We start from the raw sequence: 26,635 nt of genomic DNA, 5'->3' as shown, positions 1-26,635 counted from the left end.
TTTTGGACTGATGCATGCAACACCCGCTGAGTGCCATTAAACAGCTTGAAAGATCAAAGACAATTTTTTATATAACTCCGACTGGATTTGTCTGAAAGAAGAAAGTCATATACACCTAGGATGACTTTAGGGTGAGTAATTTATGGACTAATTTTCATTTTTGGGTGAACTAACCCTTTAATGATCATCAATCCAGCTCTGAACTGCTAACTGTGGACTTATTTCTGTTGAAATAATGTGCATTGTGAAAAGCACTATACAAATAAAACTGACTTGACTTTCACTAATTGTACCCAACAGTTAGACATTATTTTGACAATTTGTTGAATAATATACATTAAATTAATTAATATCACAGAAATAAATATTATCTAACATTAAATGTATTGCTCTACACTATAAATTATTATTATTATTAATTAATCAATCAGAATTAGTCATATTTATTCAGTAACCAACATTTTGCATGCAACAGTTACCATAAAGTAACATTATAATATTAAGTATATAATCTCTTTCAATTTTCTACATTTTTACATAAATTGTCATGTTAACTAAAACTTTTTTTTTTTTTAAATAATTTTGTTAATTAAAATAAAGCTGAAAAAGAATAAAAATATTTCATGAAAAACTTAAACTTAAAACATTAAAAATGTTGCCTTGACAACTAACATTAATGACTAAGTTCAAGTTGGAGTGCTAAAACTACTAAAACAAAATGATAATGACAAAATTATAAAATAAAATTATAATGATAAACTTAAAAAAATTTTAATCAAATGAAATTATTAAAATATTATTTTATTACTAATAAACAACAGCATAAATAAAACTAAAATACCACTAACATTGTTACCAAAGTTACTATAAGAAAAAATAAACAACCGTTTGTCTTTAATTTACGAAAAATATAAGTTGATCATCATAACTTCCAACCAACAGCAACCCTGTGACTCATTCTGTCTTTCCTGATGTTTAAGTGCTTGCTTTCACTCGTCTGTTGCTGAAAAACACCCTATTCATGGACAGTGCGTCCTGCTCTTCTGCAGTGAGCATTACACAGGGATCCATAAGATATAAACAGCTGTTTGTGTAATGTAATAAAGGGTCATGAAACCCCCATATTTCAGCGCAGGTTGTTCACGTCTCAGCATTGAAAAGCCTCAAGAAACAGAGGTGGAAAGGTGTGAGAAACGGAGAGTGTAACAACCCTCTATAGAGCACTTCTGAGAAAGAAATGAGAACAGCAGATGGAGCAGCACTGCCAGAAGAAAGCAGGACTGCTTTGGGACATATAGCATAATTATCTTAGCAAAGATGTAATCTCTCATTTACACTATCAGTATCTAAACATGATGTCTTGAACAGCATGAAAGCACCCTAAACATTTATCACTTTCAAAAGCTTCTCTTTCTTCCAGACCTTTGAGCAACGGTCCAACCTGCTGACCAGCAGTGATAAATGACTGATTGATCTCTGGAAGACTGTAATTTGTAGGGCTGGGTAAAAAAAAATATCGATATCTCGATATGAATCGATTCTCATTTTTATGGAACGATATCGATTCCTAAATCCCAAGAATCGATTAGTCTAGCCTGTTTTCAATTAATGGACGGAACATTGAAGGGTACTTCCCATCCAATAAATCGCAATGGTACTTTGGTACTTTTAATATGAAAAAGTCTCAGATTTCAAATTCTGTCCATTGTATTAGGTAGTATTCAAACAATAAATGCCGTTTTGGCACTGTTTAATCTGGAAAACTCATTAGTCAGATAGAAAAATAAACTGTAGAGAGGGGAATTTTGCTTAATATATGCAGCATATAACATATTCATTATAATTAATTACTGTTCTTTAATGTTTAATTTATGTTTGAATAAATCCATCAAGTTTTTATGACAGCCACCATTTAAATGTTTATATTAAAAAAAACGAATTGAAGTACGTTAGAAATATTAATATGTAACTGTAACTTTACTATTGTAAAAACTTCATTAATTTTAACCTTCAATATTATAGTAATGTTGTACCAACTGACTCTCATGTATATTTTACAGCATTAGTTGAGATTTTTTTTCCTTGAGAAAATTTGGCATGTACTGTACCTGATATATATCCAAAATAATCTATACTGAATCGAATCGAATGGAATTGGTAATCGAATCGAAAGCTTGTGAACGAGAATCGAATCGAATTGTGAAATTTGTGCCAAAACCCAGCCCTAGTAATTTGGGTTAGTTGGCCATGTCACACAGCTGAGAGCCCTGCAGTGATATGACAGCAGGTCTTATGCAGGGGTGTCCAAACTCGGTCCTGGAGGGCCGGTGTCCTGAAGAGTTTAGCTCCAACCCCAATTAAACACACCTGAACCAGCTAATCAAGCTCTTACTAGGCATACTAGAAACTTAAAGGCAGGTGTGTTGAGGCAAGTTGGAGCTAAACTCTGCAGGACACCGGCCCTCCAGGGCCGAGTTTGTGCAGCCCTGGTCTTATGGGACCGATAGATCAGGACTGCCATCTGCTGGACACTTGAGTTGGGACACAGCTCATATAATGCAGGCCATATGAGATGCATGCTGGAAAACTTGGGCAGATCAGCTCCAGGAAGACCCGAAACTGATTTATACGCCTTATTTAATTACTCCTAGCAGATGCAGAATTAGAGATTCTGTTGTTTTTTTTTGTCATGAGTGTAAACTGCTGATATGCCTGTACAAATATCACTGATAACCTCTAACATCTCACACATGAATCAATGATCAGCATATGGATGGACCTACATCATGAGTTAATAAACAGAATAGAAGCCACCAACATACAGTCATTTCTGTCTATAGAATCCTCTTCCAAATACTTCCAGTTCATTGAGAGATGTCAGTCAAAAACAAACATCAGCAGGTTTTTTTTTTCCTGTACAAATTCAATTTCAAGTCTCAAAGCTGTTGTGGCTTGTTAATTACAAAACATATAAATATGATTAAATACTGAATTAGATTCATTAGAATTAATCACATTTAGCAGTGTCCCGACTCTCACATTTTGTTTTCACCCTACTTAAAATAACAGAATTTTGATATAATTTGTTGAATATTCATTCAGTTAATTTGTAGCACAAAAAAACTATATCAAATTAAATATTTAATTACATAATTTTTTTTACAATTATTATTATTATTATTATTATTATGACTATTAAATGTTTATTATTATTATTAAATATTTATTAGAATGTTATTTAAATTTATATAATTATATATTTATATTATTAAATATATTTATATATTTAGTAGTGTCCCACATTTTGCATGCAACACTGTTGGTTTACACTCTAGTTAAAATAACGCCATTATTTTGACATAAATTGTTGAATAATATACATTTAATTATTTTGCAACATAAAAATAAATATCAAATTAAAAATTTGAAAATATTTATTACATATTCATTAATAGTAATAATAATAATTTTAAATATTTTATTACATTAATAAGAACACATTTTGCATGCAACAGTTTTTTTAAAATAATGTCATTATTTGACAAATTGTTGAATATAAATTCAATTAATTTGTAGCAAATATCAATATATTTTTAAAAAACAAACATTATAATATAGTATTATAATAATTACACTGAACAAAATTATAAACGCAACACTTTTGTTTTTGCCCCCATTTTTCATGAGCTGAATTCAAAGATCTAAGACTTTTTCTATGTACACAAAAGGCCTATTTCTCTCAAATATTGTTCACAAATCTGTCTAAATCTGTGTTAGTGAGCACTTCTCCTTTGCCGAGATAATCCATCCACCTCACAGGTGTGGCATATCAAGATGCTGATTAGACAGCATTATTATTGCACAGGTGTGCCTTAGGCTCACATTTTAGAGTGGCCTTTTATTGTGGCCAGCTTAAGGCACACCTGTGCAATAATCATGTTGTCTAATCAGCATCTTGATATGCCTCACCTGTGAGGTGGATGGATTATCTTGGCAAAGGAGAAGTGCTCACTAACACAGATTTAGACAGATTTGTGAACAATATTTGAGAGAAATAGGCCTTTTGTGTACATAGAAAAAGTCTTAGATCTTTGAGTTCAGCTCATGAAAAATGGGGGCAAAAACAAAAGTGTTGCGTTTATAATTTTGTTCAGTGTATTATAATTACTTGTATTATAATTACTTATAATTATATATTATAATTATAAATAAGATTAAATATTTAAATTAATTAGAATTAGTAATATAATAGCATATGTTGACAAAATAGGCAAAAACATCCCATAGATTTATACTAAAGGAGGAACCACAGGCAAAAACAAAACTAGGTTAAGAAAGGATTTGATTTGTGTGTAATTCACCTTAATTCTGGGCATGGTGACGGTGGGCGGTCTGGCTTTGGCTATGAAGCTGTGAGAAGAGCCTCTCTCCACCACATGACTGGTGTAGGGCATGAACCTCCGGCCATCAGAGCCGAACACAAAGTCCTCTCTGAGAGCATCGATCAGGACGATCACCACCCGCTTGAACAAAGGCTCGGGAGCTTTTCTGGAGTTCGGCCCACTTCCTGCAGAACACATAACAACTCAAGAATCTCTGCTGCATGCGTGATCACCATGCATGTTATGAATTCTGATTTCAGAATTATAATTAGAGATTTTGAAAAAAGGGGATTTAGTTGTGAGGCTGAAATTAAAACACCTTAAACATTGGAATTAAATCCTCAATCTTAATCCCCAAGGGGCGATTTATTCAGATTTGGACATATAGAATAAAACAGACTGAGACATAGGTTATATTTAGCTGTTTTGCACAAAATTGGGGATAAAAAATTTAAGTAATAAAAGTATACAATTAAACATATTTATACGGGTCAAAGACGAAAGGTGGTTTTCAAACAACAAAACCATTTTTTTTCTTTACATTTTCTTTAAATTAAAATGTGTCCCATTCAATTTTTTTTCTTATCAAAAAATAATGACTATCATGCATTTTTACGCTGATTTACAGAATACACCCATGTAATTCAGTGTAACAATGGTTAATAATATACCAAGAAATCTTGTCAGGCATATTTAAAACAAGAATCATTAGATGACATTAAAAGCCCAAATACGAATTAATTGTGTTTTAAATCTTTAGCCATCTTTGCCACTATCCTTCAAACCACTAGGCTAGGTTTTACCCATCTGTCAGCAAGAAGTTTTTAATCATTTAAAATAAAATGAAATTTACTATGTTCACCTATTCTTTTATATATATTTTAATAAGTACAGGTCAGAATAAATATGTTGTTTATTTTTTACATAATTACATCTGTTGTGCTGAATGACAATGAAACATTATTTCACCCACATTTTACTTTCACAAAAATTAACTGAAACATTAAAGTAGACACTTTACTTGCATTTATGCATATATATACTTTCCATGTATATAAAATTACTTTAAATTTAATTTAATTTGATAAGACAGCAAAATGGAACAAATATAATGTACAATTGTACAAAATATTATAATTATACTATAAAAAATAACAAATATAAAGTGTGTGTGTGTATAGAATTAACTAAAAAGAATCTGAAAACTATGAATAATTAAATTATTTTACACATCAATTCAATAAATTAATAAATCCTAAAAAAAAAATTCAGTATCAATAATAAATTTTAAAAAAAATCTTTATATATTTTTAGCCTTAATACCTCACTAAAACCATCACCATCAACATAATAGTTAATAATTCTGAGTGTGTTTACCTGTCTGTGGCTCTGCAGGAAAATGAGGCACTTTGCTCTTGGCTGAAAAGGACGATTTGACAGGAACAGGGAAGAATCCTCGCAGGAAAAGAGCGATGGACACAATCTCACATATGAGACACAATAAAGCAAATAGTGATGAGCTCAGCTTCATGATGAAGATCAATAACAGTCATCAATAGCACTCATCACACTCATAAGACAACACAAACACTGGCATGTGTCCAGCCTGCTGTCTGATTTCTCACTGACCGCATTCAGCCGTCATTTTGAACTGAAACGACACCAAATCCACACGATTAATGAAGATTCTGCCGGATTAGTGTTTTGAAATTCCCATTTCCGTGTTGTGCCATGAGGGTCACTACGGCAACTCCGAAGGATCGTTCCTCAAAACGTTTTCAACGGTTCTCTTGACTCTTATTTTGTAATCAGAGCCAGAACTCTTTATTTAAATTATTTAATTTACGTTTAGAATACATTTAAACGTACTATGTACAGTTCTGAAATATCTAAAATTGTATTATAATTTATATAATAAATAACTATATAAAATGAAATGTCTCTTATTACATGAAGACTGTTAAATTTTTTTAACAAATTAGGCGGGAGGGAGAAAAATTAGGTTTCATTCTCGAAACTTATATTATGTCATAATTGCAAAATGTATTATTTTATTATTATGCAATTTAAACAACTGCATTACAGTAAGTGAAATGAAAAGTAAATGTGTGAGGTCATCGTTGCCATGGATAATTTATATAATAAATAACTATATAAAATGAAATGTCTCTTATTACATGAAGACTGTTAATTTTTTTAACAAATTAGGCGACAGGGAGAAAAATTAGGTTTCATTCTCGAAACTTATATTATGTCATAATTGCAAAATGTATTATTTTATTATTATGCAATTTAAACAACTGCATTACAGTAAGTGAAATGAAAAGTAAATGTGTGAGGTCATCAGTGGTTGCCATGGTAACATTTGTTATACTGGCGCATTATTTCTTTTTCGACATTGTCAAAAACACGTTTTATTTGTTAAGGAATTTAGACAGAGAAAAGCACAATCCAGCGGAATGAGCTGCGCAGTGTGTCATGCATTATTAAAGTGCTGCTGACTGGTAAAGTAATGTGTGTTTGTAAGCAGTGATTTAGTGATTGTGTTTGTCGAGGGAAATGGACTGCAGTGGACTGAAATCTGAGGAGAAAACCAGAACCTCAAAGCTCCTCAATGAAATAAACGAGATCTACGTTACCAAGATATCAGAGAAGAGGCATTGCAATCAGGTGATCTTAAATAAAAAAAAAAAGACAAGTAGTAAGAATAGAAATAGAAAATAGAGTGCAAGTGTTAGAGGATAAAGGGTTTTTTCTCTTAGAATTAGAATAGAGTGCTAGAGTTAGAGGGTCCAATGAATTTCATTCCAGTTCACTTTTTATATAATATGTGAAAAATATTTTATATTGTTTCATTGCATTTGGATGGATAAAATGTATTTATTTCGTTTAAGTAATATGGATATTAGCCTATATATATGTGTGTGTGTGTGTGTGTATATATATATATATATATATATATTCCAAAGCAGAGACTAGTTCTGACTCAGTGGAGAAGACAGTGATTCTGCTTAAAGAGAAAGCAGAAAGAGGAGATGCACAAGCCGCCTTCCTCCTGGGACAGTTACACTACGAGGAGGTGACTGATGCCTTAAACTCTCTCTCATTTATTCGGTTTCAACATGCAAAGACAGAATCATGTGAGAATTTGCTGTCAGCGTCACAGACAAACAGTATATTGATGCATAATAGTTACACCTCTCAGGAATACTCTGGTGTTCTGCAGGACCGCTACGCAGAAGCAGAGATCCTCTTTGATGGCATTAAAGATGAAGATCCTCGAGCTCTTCGTGTATCAGCTGGCTGTCATATATTACGATGGCCTTGGAACCAAAGAGGACCTTGTGAGGACCGTATTGTTATTATTATGATATCTCTCACATATACAGTAAATAGATCATCATTAATAGCATATAATGCTTTATATAATGTTACAACTTTCTATAATATATGCAAAAGCAGCTGAGATTTCCTTTATTATACTATTAATATCTCAGTAACACTTTACAATAAGATCTCATTTGTTATCATTTATGCATTACCTAACATGAACAATGAGCAATATATTTTCACAGCATTTATTAACCTGCGTTAATGTTTCCAATTTATAAAAATGTTCACAGTGCAGTAATTAATGTTAACAGATACAATGATCTTAAAACTGTATTAGTAAATGTTGAAATTAACATTTACTACGATTAATAAATGCTGCAGAATTATTGTTCATTGATAATGTTAACTAATGTAGTTAAATATTGTTTACAAAAGAAAGCTATTTGTAAAGTGTTATCTCATTGTAAAAGCTTAAGTAGGGTAACTTGTAATCTGTAACCTATTACATTTCCAAAGTAACCTTCCCAACACTGTTTATGAGTATAAGGTATGTGGTTGCAGTAGTATTACTAGAAGAGACTTTCATGTTTTGTTCTAACAGTTGCTAACAAGCTTGTAAATAAATCGTTTATAATAAATGTAAATAATTATAATAAGATAATACAGTCATTCAGTTAAAAATACATTCACTAATTTAGTAATAAATATTAATTATAAAAAATATTATAATATTATAATAAATTTCACCTATTTATAGTTGTTTAAGTCAAGAAACTTTTTCTTCCTATTTTTTCCGTCTTGCTACATATTGTTAGGAAAAATCTATAATGCATAGACCAAAATATCTGATGCTAACTAGAGCATCAGCTACAGTGCATCCACAAACCTCAGAACAGACCTTCAGGCTATTTTACTTAATATGCTTCATCTTTTGTTTTTTTATCTTTTATTTGTAATAGATCAACCTTTTAATAAGCATTAAATATTATATATACACTGCCATTAGAAAAAGTTTGGAGTCATAAGATTTTATTCTTATTCTCACCAAGGCTGCATTTATTTCATCAAACATACAGTAAAAACAGTGATATTGTAATATTATATTACAATTTAAAATATCTGTATTCTGTTTGAGAATATTTTAAAATGTAATTTATTCCTGTGATGCAAAGCTGAATTTTCAGCATCATTACTTCAGACTTCAGTGTCACATGATCCTTCAGATCCACTTTTGATTTACGATCATTACAAATACAAATTTAATTTCTAAAGCATATTTAAAACAACTGCCGTTGACCATTACTGTCAATTCAATGCATCTTTCAAAAAAAAAAAAAAAAAAACACTTTTGAATGGTATTTCAATTCAACATCATCTTGTTTCTTAAAGGGATAGTTCACCCAAAAATGTCATCATTTACTCACCCTCAAGTCCAAAACTGTAAGAGCTTCTGTCTAATGTTGAACATAAAATATACTTTGAAGAATGTAACTAACCAAACAGTTGATCCACAGTATGAAAAAAAAAAAAAAAGAATTAAATACTTTGAAAGTCAGTGGCTACCATCAACTGTTTGGTTACCAACATTCTTCAAAATTTCTTCTTTTGCGTTCAACAAAACAAAGTCATACAGGTTTGGAACAACTTGAGGGTAAATGATGACAGAATTTTCATTTTTGGGTGAACTATCCCTTTAAGTTTTAATCATCATCCAGAGATATAGAGATCTAATGCACACATGTTAAAATGTCTCTGTCTTCAGTCAAACTGATCGTGTGTTCATGTACTGCAGGTGTTCTCGTGGCAGTCTGGAGTCTCAGGGCGCTCTGGGCGTCATGTATCCATGCTCTGATCTGTACGGTCAAGGAGTGCGGAAGGACCCAGATGCTGCCCTGTTCTGCCTGAAGGAGGCAGCAGAGAGAAGAAACGTCTAAGCTCAGGGTCACCTGACGGCCTGCTACTACCACAGGAAGCTCTCTACTCCAGAGCAGCTGCCCTGGGAGAAAGGTACAGCGCATTATTCAGAAACTGTAAAGAACACCGTTCTGTTTTATGTAGTAAAAACAGGTTTGGTGTGACTCTCAGAGTGTGCAGATACGAGGACATCAGTGCCATAGCACGGCACACAGACTGTCTGGAGGAGTTCATCAGGAAGGGCATCGCTATAGCCATGTTTTACTCCGCGCGCTGCCTTCAGCTGGGCCGAGGCGTCCCGAAGAACAGAGACAGAGCAAAGGTACCGTTCGCCAGTTCACACAGGTACCATTCGTCAGTTCTTCTGCTGGACCTGTAAAAAGCACTGCTACTGAGAAGCAATGTGGGAAGAGTTTGGGACTTGCGTAAAAGATGTGGGTGACATTCGGAGGTCCAGTGGTACCTTAGTTTGATTTCTTGTTTTTCCTCCATCAGGCTGCCAGGATCGATCCGAAAATCTGTAAGGAGCTGCAAATGGACGTCGTACAAGGCAGGATATAAATCACACATGCAACAACAATCACTCATTTAATCTAATCACTGAAATTGATGAGTGGATTCAGATTTGACTGTTAAACTGACTGACTTCACTACACTTTGCACTAAGATGTCGTGTCATTATAATCCTTGATCCTTTTTTTTTTTGGATGCTGATGAATCTAAATGTTTAGTATTACGTTACTTGGCATATAAGAACAATGCAAAGGAAAATCTTTTAAAAATCTAGTAACTTCTAAGAAATGCAATCTTCATATTCAGGTTGTTTTTTGTTGGAAAGATTTTGCTTACATCTTAAATATGACTATAAAGTTTTCAAACATGTTCTATTAAAAAAAAAAAACATTTTAATAAACAATATTAAAATACTTCATAGGACTACTTTTTCAGATTTTTTCTTTGAAATATTTATAGATATAATTACCATTTAGATATTTTTGAAGAAAGAAAGAAAGAAAGAAAGGTATGAATTATTTTTTATATATATATATATATATATATTTACAGATATAGTTTCACCAACCAGATATAAAGAAAGATATTTTTGAAGAATTAATGAATAAAACAAACAAATAAATAAAAATTGATACTAAGAAACTGTATTAACGTTTAAGATATGAAATAAATAAAAACAATTGAAACTGTAAGAAACTGTATTAATGTTTAAGATATGAATTACATTTTAATGTATATATTTAATATTGCATTATATTAAAGACACGACACATGGCAAATCTTCTTTTGCAATTTATTGCTTATAAATGCTCTAGACTATTTTGGTAAAAATACAATTCTATAATAATAACAATATTAATAATAATAATAATAATATCACAAACAGAACCTTCACAATAACTGTACATGACATATTGCACGATTAAAAGCTTTCATAATGGTCACAATAATATGTAGAGAGTTTACAGTGGTCTGGGTTCTTCTTTTTACACATGTGTAACACTCGTTTCACTGTTATTCACATTACACAGCAAAACCCCCTAGAAGAAAACAAAAGAGAGAAAGAAAAGCAGAAGATGACAGCTGGCAGTGGACCTGGCCTGTTCTTCCAATCCCACACATCAACGGATTAAAACACTAACATATTCATGACGCTTCCTAGACCCAGCACTACAGAGTCAAGTGTTTCAGAAATAAAACAACAGAACAAAAAACTAAAAGAAACACCAAAAACAGCCATCCAGCACATTAGAGAAACACATCCTGAGCCTGTGATGTGCTGTGATGAAGTTCAGGCCTGTACGGCCTCCACGCTCAGCTCGGGATAGAGTTCTTTAAGCAGCATCTCCAACAAGATCTGAGGAGAAACAGAGAAACGATGCACACTCCGTGTATAATCACCAATACATTAATCAGCAACACTAGAGGTCTTCACAGGTCCACTTGGATCCAAAATCCCGAGGTCCGACCCGAGCGGGTTCGGGTCTAAAATTTATATTTTCATAAAAGCCGAGTTTTATAATGTTATTTGTTGTAATAACTGACAACACATTTGCCAAATGTGATTATTGTTTCATTTTCAGAAATCATGAGATTAATTATGATTATTTTACTGAGCCCTAATTTTTTTAAGAGTAAGAAATAACTAAATCTGTAGTTAATACTGTAGAAAAACCATGGGTTATTTTGTAATGGTTCTACTGCAAATGTTGTGGTAAACCATAGTTCATTTTGCAATTACTATAGTTTTCTACAAAAACCATAGATAAATCATGGTTACTGCAGTAAAACCATGGTTAATTTCGTAGTTACTATGGTTTTACTACAAAAACCATGGTTCATTTTATAGTTACTATGGTTTTACTACAAAACCCATATTAAACCATGGTTTATTATGTAGTTACTATGGTTTTACTACAAAAACCATAGTTTAACTATGGTTACTGTAGTAAAACCATGGTTCATTTTGTAGTTACTATGGTTTTACTACAAAACCCATAGTTAAACCATGGTTAATTTTCGTAAGGGGAGTGCCTCGGACACGGGTCGGTTCGGTATTAGCGGCCTCGGGTAATTTAAAATAAATGTGCTTTTTTTTTTCCAAATGGACCCGATAAGACCTGAATTTCTTTTAAACTATCCCGGATGTGTACTTGCACGTTCGCGTTAAGTGAGAAACGCACATAGAAAAGGAGCATACGTTTGTAACCTCGCCAACAGAAATCCATTTTATAGACATGAGATCCATCAGGAAAATCCACTCGCTTCATTACGCTGCGTATTCATTGCAGGGCTTTTCTTTTTTGTGTGCAGAAGCCTTTCGCCGGAGATTAGGTTGCAGACAACACTAGCGAAGCAATGAATTATGCTATGATCATTAGTTATGATTTAGATTAGCCAAGAAAAGCTATCGATTTAATTATCAAACTATCACGTTTATTTTTCAAATCCACTGGTCACACTCACAACTTAAAGCCGAACTCAGAAATAACTTGTATCCATCAGGCAGGCAATAATATAGCCTAAAATTAAACAAAATTAAATAAATGTTAAATAAAATAAAGTAATGGAGAAGCGGCCAAATCAGTCAGCAGGACGCCGGGATTTTCCTGACTGACTGCAGGGCTGCAGGCTGTGCACACGTCAATGCTGTTTACGTTCGGGTCCAGTCGGGTTCGAAAATAAATGCAGTCGGGTCGGACTCGGGTCTAATTTCATCGGGTCTGTCTCGGGTCGGGTTTTTCTTTTCTTTTTTAAATAATTTATGCACTTCGGGTTCGTGCAAGAAGTGATTCGGGTCGAGTACAGATTTTAGGACCCGAGAAGACCTCTAAGCAACACTCATTAATCATCAATCATTCATTCCACCATTAGATGGCGCTACAGTATCATCACTTAATAAAACCATCAACCTGGAAGCTGGATAACAGCAATATTATAAAGCACCATATTTTAAAACATTTTAGAATAAATTTAAATTAAGCTTAAAAATGTGGCATATTCACAGTTAATTAGAAAAAAAACAGCTGGCTTCCACAAGATAACTTCCCTTTAATTTAGTTTTCGGAAAATAACGTTTTGTTTGTTTTTCAATGTATACTCATTTATTAAAGATGTAAGCAAAATCTCTCTAAAAAATAAAGTCAACTTGAATATGAAGATGGCCTTTATTACATTAGCAGAAAGGTTGTTTCAGAGGCAAAGAAAGCTAATCCAATTCAATGACGATTACATTTCCTTCAAATAACGTGTGCTGGATTATCTATAGAAACAGGGACGTTTATTTGGTAAAAAGTCCATCTGATCTTCATCTTGTCTTCAAATGAAGAGTGAAAAAAGCTTGAGTGACACTCCATTCAGGTTCATTCCTCTCACTTTCCCTTCGACAGATGTTAATCTGTCGTGTCATGAGAGAGTGTTTTCAACAGAAAGCAGAAACGAGTGCGTCCGCTGACTGAAAGGGAAAGCCTGAGATATAAACAAACTGGAGCCGGGTTAACGGTCAGTCGCAGAGCGTTGGGTGACTTACGTAGAGAAGATGTCTGTTGGCACTGGCCTCCTGAAGTGCATTAAAGATCCTGATGATCCCGTATCTCGCGTTCTGCTGCCCCACGAGATTCTGAAGTGCATCTAAACAACAAAAACAACCATTTTTGCTCTTATTACACAGACTCTGCTGTCTAACCTTCCAACGAGAGGTGAAATCTTCATTAAAAAGCAGTTTTGATCGTTGCTGGTCTCTGTGGTGTGGGCTGTGAAGCAGTATAGTGAAGTGCTCTGAGCTCAGGCTGGTGTAATTGCTCTCGCAGGAGTGGGTTTTAAGTGTCCCGCTCTAATTAAAAAGCATCAAGCAGCCAGAAACAGCCATGAAGCCTTTTACATTAACAGCCTCGCACTTTAGCACAAAATAAAACCTTTTAGTTTTTGTATTCATTTGAATTTAAAAAAAGTGTTTCAACAATATTAATTCATATATATATATTTATTTATATTTACAAATGGTCAACTAGGTCAGTAAATCTCAACCTTTTGGCATACCGGACCCCAGTCCAATTCAGAACCATCCTCAAGGACCCCCAGAACAAAATTGACTCATCTATGTATCATTTGTGTCTTTGTGAGGACCAAATGCAGTCAAGTATAATTCAAGTTAGCTGACTTGTCCAGTATTTGGCCATATCATCAGCTATATTGGATTTTTCTTTCATGGGAACATGTCATATCAAAATATACAAAATTTATACAAAAATTCATACTTTATACGGACCCCCTGGCCTTACGTCAAGGACCACTAGGGGTCCACGGACCCCTGGTTGAGAAACACTGAACTAGGTAGTACTGCCTTTTCATACCTATTGTCTATAATAACAACAGTTGTAAAAAAAAAAAGTACAATTAATAATAATAATAACAACAATAATGGTGTGACAGGAATTACTGTAATTACAAGGTTCCAACTTAAAAAAAAATGATGACTCATATTTTATATATATATATATATAAAAAAGACTTCTGTTACTAGAAAGACTTCTGTTACTGTTAAGTTTTCGTTAACTGAAATAAAGCTGGAAAAAAAAAATAACATAGATCAAATCAAATAAAACCTTTAAATTAAAAAACAAAAACCCCTTGAAAAAATGTATTAATAAATAAAATTAATAAAAACTGAAATGCCTTGGCAAATGACTATAATAATATAAGCTGAAGTACTAAAATGACTAAAACGGAAATAAAAATAAAGCTAAATAGAAATTTGAAGACAAAAGCACAAAGTTACTAAAACCTAAACTAAATTTAAAATGAAAACTGAAAATATAAAAAATAATTCAAAATATTATTAAATACTATAATAGTATGCTAAAATAACACTGTTCAGAATTTTCCGAGAGTATCTGGAAGTGAATTCATGTATTTTGCTGTCATCAAAAATATGGCCACACATGCATTCATTTGGACTCATCAGTTTCATATTTCTGCTCACCTGGGATGTTGTCTAGAAGCTTCTGTTGTGCTCTCTCCTTGGTTTCTCTGCGTTCACTCTCCGAGCGGCTTTTGTTATGAGGCGCAAGTTTCCCATTGGGCCAAAACGTGTCCCGGAATATATTAATATAGTAAACCAACATCTGCTCACTGAAGATCCAGTTTACAGTGTCTCTGATTTGCCTGCAGAGGACGAGAGAGAAAGATCAACTCAATGAGCTTGTCTAGCAAGTTTCCGTTATGTCCATCCATTAATGCTTACTTGTTTATAGTCCGTCCAAACGTGACCTGAACTAGTGCAATTAGTGTCTTCCGCACCCACTTAAACACTGCAGAGAGGAAAACACACAAGTAACATCAGAAACCTTCGGACTCAGAAAGAAAGAAAGAAATTGATACTTTTATTTAGCAAAGGATGCATTAAATTGATCAAAAGTGACAGTGAAGACATTTATAATGATGGTTCAGCTTGTGCTTCGTGTGTCTTTTTTCACATTTTTGCTCAGACTGGGCCTCTGAATAAAATGTAGGATTTTTTTCTTCCATCGAGTATGAGCTCCATATTCTTACTATATATATCATACTTTTATTTTTTTAGTTTTTTTTACATTTTGAGTTTTTTATATTTTCTCAGGACTTTCAATAAACTGTTCCATTAAAAAAAAAAAATTAGACTATTAAAAAAATGCCAGACTATTATTTCATATATCAAAATTTCAATATTTCTAGATCAAATAAAGTTGGTAACTTACTATACTTGCATTAGTGTTTCAATTCAGCATCAAAGTGGTTTTGTTTTTCCTGTAGTGTGACTTTATAAAGCAACGTTTATGTGTTGGGTGCTGTGCACTAGCCTTTAGCAGCAGACAGCAGACATGTGCACTTCAGCTAGAGAAACACTGTCCTGTGGTCTGTGATCTGATGAGTTTCACACTGTCACAGTCTGACTGCACACATTGCATCATTTCAGCAGTGTGTTGTACTCACTGCCCCTGAGTTCAAAGATCTCTCCGATCAGCATGAAGCAGGGCTCAGCCAGCGCATCCTTCCTCCCGTCTGTCTCATCGCCGTAGTCTGAGAGGTCGCTGTCATCCTCACCTTCATCCTGACACACACACACACACACACACAATCAGATTCATCACATCCCACCTGACATCTATGCCAAATCTCTGCAGCTTTTTATGATCGTCATTTAGTGGTTTGGTGAATGGTGTCAGTCAAATCAAATGTGTCTTTAAATGTAGTCTTCAATGGATAATTGTAGTGAATCACTGAAATGTTCATTATTTTATTTAATATAATTTAATGCACTGCAAAAAAAGATTTTCTGTCTTGTTTTTCAGTACAAATATCTAAACATTCTTATTGTAAATCAAGATACATTTACATGAGAAGCAAAATAACATAAGATTGCAAGTCGTGTTTCCTGAACCTTTTAAAACAAAAGCAAAATATCTGCCAGTAAAACCACTAAAACAAAAATATTTTCTAATTTAGTTTTAAGATTTTTAAGGTACCTTTTTCTTGGTTTAAGCATAAAGTCACTTCATTTCTTTGTAATTTGCTTCTTAAGTATATGTATCTTGATTTAAGTATTTTTAGATGCTTGTACTGGAAAATACTATAAGACAAAAATACTGAGGAAGTATTTTTATTTTGTATTTTTTTATTAATTTTTTTTTTGCAGTGTAAGAGTTATGTTATGCAAAATATTAAAGTGTTAATCAATATTTTGTCTTGTTTGATTTGCAGAAAAAAATATATATATTATACAAAATTATACCAAAAATAAATAATTAAAACAAAAATTAATTCAATTGGGGAAAACAGGGTTATTTTTCTTATGCTATAAGCAACTAGTTTTTTGATCCTGTTTTGTTACAAAAAAATGTTACAAAATTTCATAGATAGATAATAATGTTATGCTACTTTTAGTCTTGAGTAAGTGTATGTTGTTATAAGCATGTTTACGTTTTTTTGCTGAAAAACAGCTAGCACAGCTGAAAAAACTCATTTCACTCAGTATTTTCACTCATAATATTTTTCATTTAATTTATTTTTTAATATATTATACAAGCATGTATTCAGCAGGTGTGTGTGTGTGTGTGAGACAAATGTGTACCTAGACCGACGTGAGCTAAATCTGACAAAACCTCATTTTGAGGACATTCGGAGACTTCCTCATTTGTAAGAACAAGATTTTATTTTAATATTTTTAAATGCAAGTCTTCTGTGAGGGTGATGGCTCATAATTATCTGTAAAAACAATATAAGTCTATTGAATGTCCACATTAAAGGTGTCATGAGTTGAGAAATCAACTTTTACTTGAGCTTTTGATATATAAGAGATCATCGTACTAAAAGAATATCCTGTAAGTTTCAGAACTGAAAATGTCCTTGTTACTGAAATAAAAGCTTTTATTGACACCAGGCCCAGAGAACGCCAGATCCTGGAATGTGCCTATCTATGACAGGTTAAACACCACCTCCACAGAAGAATATCAACGCCTAATTCTGTAGCCCCGCCCACTGATCCGCGTATTGTGCAGTTCCTGGATGTGGAGGAACACAGTCGCTGCATAACCTTCCTTCGGATTCAGATATTAGGAATGCGTGGTTGAACTTTAATTTTAATGAAGTTTCAGCTCGTGAGTAAAACATTGAGCATCTGTTCGCTTCATTTTACCGCGGATTCCTTTGTAAACAAGACACAGGTCGATGCTGGATTTGCAGAGAGACTGAGATTAAAAAGCAATGCTGAGCCGTCTATATTGGATCCGACAGGAATGGCGCCGAACACTTATGTGTGTAAAAAATATTTGTACTGTCACTATTGCTTTTTTAGAGATTGCTTGAATGTCCTGATTATGTGTATGTGTCTAAAGTCACAGAAGGCTCCAACTATGAAGTTAGTTTGTAGTTAGTTTACGATGCAAAACTGTTATCCAATCATAACAGTGGGCGTTTACTTCCAAGTCTTCAGTGCGGCACGCCCATAAAACTGACCGTTTCTCAAGCCGGACTCAAAACCAAGGTAGAAAATAGCCTATTACTCATTGATTTGGATGTTTTTGAATGTAAAAACCAAGCGAACGTCATAAGTGGACCTCAGACAACAGTATAAGATAATAAAAAAAGCCAGTTCATGACCCCTTTAAGATAGCTAAGACAATGTGTGTGTGTGTGTGTGTGGGGGTGTGTACCTCCTGGTGTGAGAAGAAGTCTCCCGGCAGTCTCTCCAAGAAGGATGCGAGAGAGAAGGAGGATTTCTTCTGGATGCCGATGACCTTCAGCTGCTCTGGTGACGGACTGAGAAACGCGTACAGCGCCTCACTCTGACACATGCGCTCATCTGTCAACACTTTCTACAGAGGAAACACACACATTCAGACTAAACCTTCATGAATCTAAAAATATAATTCTTAAAATCACAGCCCTGAATCAAATGAGAGCAGAAATATACAGAAGCACAGATACAAATGCTTGGCCAAGCATACACTCCCGCTGTACATCATTGACTAATCAGAGGTCTGAAATGTGACAGAGCAGGTGGCTCAAAGTAAACTGACACAGTGGAGAGTAGCTTTAGTATGCATAGTAAGCATGATAATGATTTAAATCCCAAACATTTAAATCTTTAGTTAGAGCTAGATGATGATATATGTCTTAAATATGTCATTATATCAAAAAAATTAAATATCCAATAAAGATGATTGGAAAACAAAGCCAGTATCAGTCGGTAACAGATATGGTGCTGATATAAAGTAATTTTGATATTTTTGAAGTGCTTGAAGAAAAATGGTGGTATAAATGTCCAAACAAAAAATATAAAATTCAATGAAATTATAAAATACAATAAATTAAAAATAAAATTAAAATGGTTGGCATTAGTAGAATTTGGCATAATCTTTTGTTTATTATTAAGCAATTTTGTTTTCAAATGTTATTAATATTTATAATTAAAAAAAAACTAATGAAATGATTAAGGTCATTAAGTGTTTAAAACATCACATATTTTGGCCTTGTTCACGTCAAATATAGAAAACTTTCTGAAATTCATGACTCAAAAATTTATTTTAAATTCAGATTTTGTGTTTAAAAAATGTCGAAAATGTTCTGGAAATAAGTTTCCTGCAATAAGTTTGGATCAAATAGGCAAATTACTTTAATTAATTAATTCATTAAAAAAAAAACACACATCAATGGTTATTTGTTTTTACAAGCACATTCTTTGACATTCTTTATTTGTTTTGACATCACAATGGAACTTTCATCACATACAGGTAATAAAATTGAGAATATGAGACGGAAAAAAAATATTTTTGGAATTGAACCCTATGGAGAGAATGCTGATTTTAGTGAGCAGTGCTCAGGTTGAGACCCCGCTGAGATCTTCTATGAAGCTCTAGAGGAGACATTACTTTGGATGGACAGAATTTCAGAACACAAAGTCTACAGGCATTTTCCACCATTTATTTAAAGGGGTCCTATTATGCTTTTTCACTTTTTCAACTTTAGTTAGTCTGTAATGTTGCTGTTTGAGCATAAAAAAGATCTGCAAAGTTTTCAAAAACTACAACGAACGACTCGTTTGGACTACAACGCATATTTTCCGGGATTTGTGATATCACAAATACAGACGAATGGGACGAGACCTGGTTGAGCTGCACTAGAAAAGTGTTATCACTATGTCGGAGACACGCTAGCTTTCCCAAGGCAGACCAACGTAGAGTGGTTACAATCATCCGGGTTTAAATCGCACTCAAATTTATTTGATTTTGAGCAATATTTACACTGAAGCTCGCAGGCGGCTATGGTAAGGAGCATGACATTTCCCGACCAGGCGCCGAGTGGAGCCAATCACAACACACACTGGCCCAGCTAACCAATCACAGCACATTTCGTATTTCAGAAGGCGGGCCTTCATTTGATACAGGAACTATTCGAGCTGTTCATGCCAGACTGGGGAGAGAGGAGGTGTAAATAATGTAAAATATGTGAAAAATAATGTGTTTTTCGAACAACCTAGTATGAGAGCCTGTTTTAGTACACCCCCAAAACAAAATCAAGACTTTGTAAAAGAGCATAATAGGACCCCTTTAATGCTGACAAGTCTGGCTCCAATGAGACTAGGAAAGACTCACCTGTAAAAACGTGTTAAGTTGGTTTTTGGATTTGTCAAGGAATTTTTGGTCGATGGATTTGAACGGCAGTTTACTGAGTGAGGGAAGCTGGACTTTCTTGAGTGACGGAAAACACTGCAAAAGCAAAAGGGAAATAAGGATAAACGGTGTATAAAAAGCAGTCTGTGGTTTGTGTTCTGTCATGCATAATGTGTATCAGAACTAATAATGTACAACGACATGATGTGTCTCTATGTTGATTGCCGCAGCAACACGACGACGGATCAGTGGTATTTGAAACGCTACACCAGCACACGATATCACACATCAGAGGTGTGGCAGCCTACTGTAAATATCAGCTGTACCTCCGTCAGCTTCCTGTGCAAAGCCTGAAACTCGCAGAGCTTCCTGGAGACCGTCCAGCGGTTGTTCTTGCAGTCGTCGTCTTCAGAAAGGCTCACGGCTACAAAGTAGCACGCCATCTGCTCTCCATTCTCCTCAGAGGCCTACGAGATTCACACAAACGCAACAAATGAAGCCTTTGACTCCAAAACAATGGCTAGATATTTAGAAAACACAAAACTCTATATGTTTGAAAATGTTCACGAAAATACATTTCCTGCAATACGTTTCCTGTCAGTTTGTGAGATGACCCTAACCCTCAAAAAAAATTCTAATGGATATTATTATATTTATATTTAAATATATATTGTTTGTTTAATGGAACATTTCATATTTTAGGACAGATTTACATTTACAAATTCAACATTTACATTTACTGCACACTGTAATGGATCTGATGGATTCTGGCCAGAACTGAGACGACATGAAAACATAACAGATTCACTTCAGCTGAAACCAGTTGAAGCAACTGATTTATTTGAAGCTGTGTGTCATCTTACAGCCAATTAACAGAAAAATCGCTAATATCCGAATGACTCACTCCTGAGCAGAAATATGCAAATGGTGTGCTGTTAATCATCAAAAAAAAAAAAAAAGTAAAAATTATAAAAAATTATTGATGGGGCTCTTCACAACCAGCTGTTTACTTACACAGAACAGAGACGGTTCATTAAAATACTCTGATTACTCTACATGTAAAAAATATACAAACACAGGTGAACAGATTAGGATAAGATTTTTTTTTTTTCACAAAAGAAAAAAAAACTGATTTTAAATGATGAAAACAGTTGTCAAATTTCATTTGTTGTTCGATTCTAATACGGCGTGTCAAAAGACGTTGCATCAGGTTTGACTTCAGTTGTCAGTCCGCATTAGTCCTTGACATGCTACAGTATATAGATCAGTCACACAGCTTTAAAATAATCTGGAAAATTCCTCTAAGAGCACTGACACGATTACGGAGACTTTACTGAGATTGTGATGCTTTGTGAAGTTAAACAGATTGAATGACAGATGATTAAGGAGGATCGCAGGACTGCGTAAGATCTACTGACTGTGTTTGTAAAAGAGTCAAACACACAGGAAATGAACCACTGTGGCTTTAAGGAAAGAATGTTGTGACAGCCAAATAAAACACCACAGACAATCAGGCAAATGATGTTACAATATGTTGTGATGGCGATCACAGAACTGTAACAACTGATTGTAACAATGTAACAATTGCAAAAATGTAACAACTGACTGTAACAGTGAAGTCAGAATGTGTGAAAACACTGTTACTATGTCCCTGTTGCACTGTGTGGTTAAAATATTTATTTGATTCTTAAAATGTAATTCTTTTGAAGCAGAAGCACTTTGTGTTTCTGATGTAATTCCTGTGGTCGCAGTGAACAGCATATAAACAGGACTTTACCAAAAGTGACATCACATCCCTTTCTAGTAATGCTTGCATGCAGCATGGGAAAGTTAGCAGGTTTTCCAGGATTACCAGATTTACCAGCTTATCTTGGTCATGACAGAAAGATTAGATATAACTTTACATCGACAAGTTTAGCAAGTGTTTCTATCACACTAGTCTCATGCCAACACTTTTATTTTACTTTACTCTACTTTACTTTTTACTGATGGACAAGATTTATTTTCTTTTTTCCTTTTCCAAAATATTTTTATTGGGTTAAACGCAGGGTTTTTCTCGTTAACTAAACAAAAATTAAGTTAATGAAACATATAAATATTTTATTTTACTTCATTTATCATTTTAAGAAACAAACTTATTTCAGTTAAAATACAATAAAATAAAGTGTTAGCATGAGACTAGTGTGATAGAAACACTTGTATGAACAGAATTCTTAAAGTGAAAGCAAACTAATAATACATCTAATGCTGTCAAAGAAAAACACAAGTGCTCACTGCTGCTGACTAAATAACCTTTGTAACATCAAAAATGATTAATCTATATTTAATTTATACAGACATTTCTGTTGCGTATAACTATTTTTAGTTGTGAATGTCCCAATTGAGGTACAGGATGTGAAAATTTCAGATAAATGTTCATGTTATGTATTTTGGTTGCATTTGTGAGTTAATAAAAATGTAGATGGTTGTTTAAAATAGATATAATATCATAATATCGATATATCGATCGATATACTCCTGTAATCGTATCGTAGAATTTTTTGAGGTATCGGCAAATATCGTATCGCTGGGTATGAGAATCGATATTGTATCGTATCGTGACGAACCCTCCGATTTACACCCCTAATATTTACCTGTGCTCTTCAGCAGAAATTGAAATTTAAGTTATCAAACACTAAATTCTAAATTAAATATAGATGAATCCTTAAAGCTATAAAAGTTATTTTTTTCCTCTTTTTTTTCTTTGTCCTTTAAATAATAGACATTACAGCAGCTGGTTATTAGGTTGTTTTGGCTGCTATTTCTTTGACGCACTTCAGGTCTTAAAGTCTCTATTAATGAGCTGACGAGCAGTGACCTTGTCGCTAGATTTAGCGACTTTTCAGACCCCCCTGGCGACTTTTTTCCAAAAAAGCGACTAGCGACAAATCTAGCGACTTCTTGGACAAACCTTGGCGAGTCTCTGTGATCGCTGGTACTGACGCAACGGCACGAGGTCAGCGCGCACACACCTCTGTGTCTGTGTCTGCTCTGTTCAGTGACCGGCTGAGAGGAGCAGCGCCTTCAGTTAAAATAGATATTATGTTGCTTCTCTAATTTTACATGCAAATATAGCCAAAATCACAGCACTGGAATTGTCTGTGTCTTGTCTTTTCTTATGTGTGTTTCATTTCATCAGACGGTGGCTCAAATATAAAGCAGGATTTTGTGCAGATTAACGTCTTGGAAGGGAGAGCTGGTTATGTAGTCTTAAAGGGCCACGTTTCAGTCACTATTTCATATTTATTCCGTTTTTATTTATTTAAACAGTTTTATTGAGAATTTGGCTGCACTAAAATACAGTATGAGCACAAAGACAAACAAATGTAAAAGGCAACAGGCGCGATGACATCATGAATATGCTAATTAGCATATGACGTCATCTGGCGACATTTAGCGACTTTTCAAACTGGCTTTATCTACTTTCTATTGAAAGAAGTTGGCAACACTGCTGACGAGTTAAATCGGGTGTGTTAGATGAGTGAGACAGTGCTGGGCTGCTCCGGGACAGTTTTGAAAACCATTTCAGAGACATGTTCTTAAATGTGACTCATATAAAATATATTACATGCATGCACAGTTTTAAGGCAGCTTTAAGTTTAGTTGAAGTAATATCTAAAACTGAAATAAAATTAATAAAAACTAAATAGACTAATGAATGAAATAGACTACGGGGGGGGGAAATCACAACAAAATTACTGAAACTTTAACAAAATTTAAAATGAAAATGGAAAATATAAAAATAAAAATTCAAAAAATATCTATAGTATATTAAATACACTACAATAACAATGGTTAACTGCTAGGGGTGTGACGAGACATTTATCTCACGAGAACGAGACGAGATTTTTAGACTTTTTAAAAAAATCCTCAATGATGAAATATGTAGGGAAAATAGTCTTTTATTCAACTGAAAAACACAAAATGCAAAAAATGTAGGTGCATTTTGAAATCAACTTGTACTTTATGAAATTAAACTTCTATTTGAATGAATTATATGCAGTAATAAACAATATGTAAACACTGCTAAATGTTTTGCCACAAACTTAACTGACAGCCAAGTAATTGCACAAAAATTATAAATAGTATAAATACACACAGAATTATGTCAATAGTACCCGTCTCGACGATCATTCTCGTAAACGCAGTCGGTTATGTTTTAAATGAATGTAAACAGCTGAGAAAGAAATCTGATGTGTATCATTATACTGGATCCGTGCAGTCGGATTTAAAGGGCCAGCAGCCTATAAATACGTGCTGCTGAATACGTCACTAATGTTAACAAAACGGCTATAACAAAGATTAATCTAAATTTAATTCTTACAGTGAACACTATGCAGTGTTATTTTACACTTAATTATTACGTTTCTGTACCTGAATACTACTGTTTATTTTATCTATGCTTGTAAATTGTGTATTTCTTTTTTTTCTTTTACTGACTGTTCACTTGCCTTTAATCATGTTTGAACTTTCTCGGACTATAGTTTTTGCTGTGGTATATGAAGAAGTACTTAAAGTGTGTGGAAAGTAAAGTTACAATGATATAAAATTAGTGTCATTAATTTTTAAGTTTGCATGTTCACATTGATGTTAAATTACATTTTCTGATTTGTTACATTACTTTTTAAGTAATGCTAAAACATTTTCACTTTAAGAAGTTATAGTGATTCTTTATTTTCCAAGAACGAATGTGAAACAAATTGGTTATATCATTTTCATTTTTAAATATTTTAAAATATAATTTAAATTGATTTTACACACTTTAAGCAATATCGTATCGCATATCGAATATCGCAGTAATAAGCATTTCTGTACTTTTTGCACGCAAACATGTTTTGAAATTGAGGAAGACGAACTTAAAAGGACTGTTGAGCTCATAATACGTGCAATTGCTTATGCATTTGAGGCGATATGGCGAGGGAACTGAGCAGTACTAATGTTACGGGTGGAAGTCGTCGTGAACCTGCTGGTTTGGGGTGAAGAGCGGGTCGGAAACAACACGTGTTTACGTGGATACTCGTCAAGACCGTGATTCTAACATAATTTTCTGTGCATTTCGTCAAGAAGGCACGACAGAGATCTCAATTTGGTTCTCGCATATGCTGTCTGAGCTGTGGCTTTCTGCATGCGTGCGTGCGCACAGAAACGATCGATCTCGTCACCCCCCCTATTAACTGCCATTATGCCACAGATGCTGTTGCTTGAGCTAAACTTGTATTTAACCCGGAATGTTTTCCTGTACAGTATTCAGGACTGACCTCTGCGGTGTTGACGACGGCTCTCCAGGTGCCCAGGTTCTCACACCAGCAGTCCGTCCGTGAAATGTGCAGCTGGAGGTCACTGTGCTCCTTCTCCATGGCGCAGATTTCCTCCTTCAGTAGTGACACAATCTACAAGAAAGGCATTTTCATGAGTTCCAGCGCATCAGAAGTCTGTCGTAGGTCTCTGACCCTGACTGGTGCTTCATCTAACAGGAGACAGCAGCTGCTGCTCTGAAGGAGAATGGAAACGCTGACCCTGAGATCTCTGCCAGCACAGGAATAAAGAGACCCTCAGAGAACACAATGAGACCATGACAGAGAGAAATCGATTCCTGCCTCAGCTCATGGATCAAATCAAACCACACACAGTACAGACTGTATGAACTCCAAAACTTCAGTAGTCAACACCAGTACTAGTGACAAATTACATAAATAAATAGTTGTTTCAGGAGTTAAGATTGCATTTATTTGATCAAAAACACAGCAAAAACAGTAATAATGTGACATTTAAAATAACCGTTTTCTATTTTAATATATTTTAAGGCAAAGCTGAATGTTCAGCATCAGTCTTCAGTGTCACATGATCCTTTAGAAATCATTCTAATATGCTGATTTGCTGCTCAATAAACATTTCTGAACACGTTGAAAACAGTTGTGCTGCTAAATATTTTTGTGGAAACCATGAGACATATTGCCACTTTTGATCAATTTAATGCATCCTTGCTGAATAAAAGTATAGATTTCTTTAAAAAAAATAAATAAATCTTCCTCACCCCAAACTTTTGAACAGTAGTTTATCTATAAGCAGTGTCTAGTATAGCACAAAATAAAACTCCTAAAATCAATGTATTCTAATTCAAAAAGAACAAAACTGCAAACTGAAAACAGGTCGTTCAGACATCATTTATCAGCGTAGCTTCATCTACACCAGTAATATGTGGTTTTCAAAGGAAGTTCACACCAATATTTTCATCATGGCTGGCTTGGCCATTTATATTCAGTCCGCAGTGACCACTGGTTTGACCACAGTAACAGACCTGAGTCAGTT

General features: G+C 34.1%; 3 protein-coding genes across 3 annotated transcripts in view; 1 reads left to right on the top strand and 2 right to left on the bottom strand.

Moving 5' to 3' along the window:
• The window catches only part of pigg (phosphatidylinositol glycan anchor biosynthesis class G (EMM blood group)), a 107,394-nt gene extending 101,305 nt beyond the window's left edge, over positions 1-6,089 (bottom strand). The window contains exons 1-2 of the mRNA XM_016515224.1: positions 5,760-6,089; positions 4,362-4,567 (exon numbers count right to left, since the gene is read on the bottom strand). Coding sequence (XP_016370710.1) covers positions 4,362-4,567; positions 5,760-5,913 — 360 coding nt within the window. The 5' untranslated portion in view covers positions 5,914-6,089. The remainder of the gene's footprint in view (positions 1-4,361; positions 4,568-5,759) is intronic.
• An 852-nt stretch (positions 6,090-6,941) lies between these two features.
• LOC107710456 (LRP2-binding protein) lies at positions 6,942-11,290 on the top strand. Its single transcript, XM_016515223.1, is given in 9 exon segments — positions 6,942-7,052; positions 7,357-7,461; positions 7,609-7,674; positions 7,676-7,740; positions 9,508-9,688; positions 9,691-9,722; positions 9,801-9,974; positions 10,125-10,179; positions 11,174-11,290. Coding segments are annotated over 9 exon segments (891 nt in total). The 3' UTR covers positions 11,276-11,290.
• snx25 (sorting nexin 25) overlaps positions 11,034-26,635 on the bottom strand; it is a 62,027-nt gene continuing 46,425 nt past the window's right edge. Inside the window, exons 12-20 of the mRNA XM_016515222.1 lie at positions 25,585-25,716; positions 20,614-20,754; positions 20,270-20,383; positions 18,329-18,490; positions 16,110-16,227; positions 15,385-15,451; positions 15,124-15,305; positions 13,672-13,772; positions 11,034-11,499 (exon numbers count right to left, since the gene is read on the bottom strand). Coding sequence (XP_016370708.1) covers positions 11,434-11,499; positions 13,672-13,772; positions 15,124-15,305; positions 15,385-15,451; positions 16,110-16,227; positions 18,329-18,490; positions 20,270-20,383; positions 20,614-20,754; positions 25,585-25,716 — 1,083 coding nt within the window. The 3' untranslated portion in view covers positions 11,034-11,433. The remainder of the gene's footprint in view (positions 11,500-13,671; positions 13,773-15,123; positions 15,306-15,384; positions 15,452-16,109; positions 16,228-18,328; positions 18,491-20,269; positions 20,384-20,613; positions 20,755-25,584; positions 25,717-26,635) is intronic.

This window comes from Sinocyclocheilus rhinocerous, unplaced genomic scaffold, assembly GCF_001515625.1.
Source record: "Sinocyclocheilus rhinocerous isolate Xijiao unplaced genomic scaffold, SAMN03320098_v1.1 scaffold297, whole genome shotgun sequence".
Taxonomy (NCBI): Eukaryota; Metazoa; Chordata; class Actinopteri; order Cypriniformes; family Cyprinidae; genus Sinocyclocheilus; species Sinocyclocheilus rhinocerous.
This window is presented reverse-complemented; position numbering and strand designations above follow the sequence as displayed.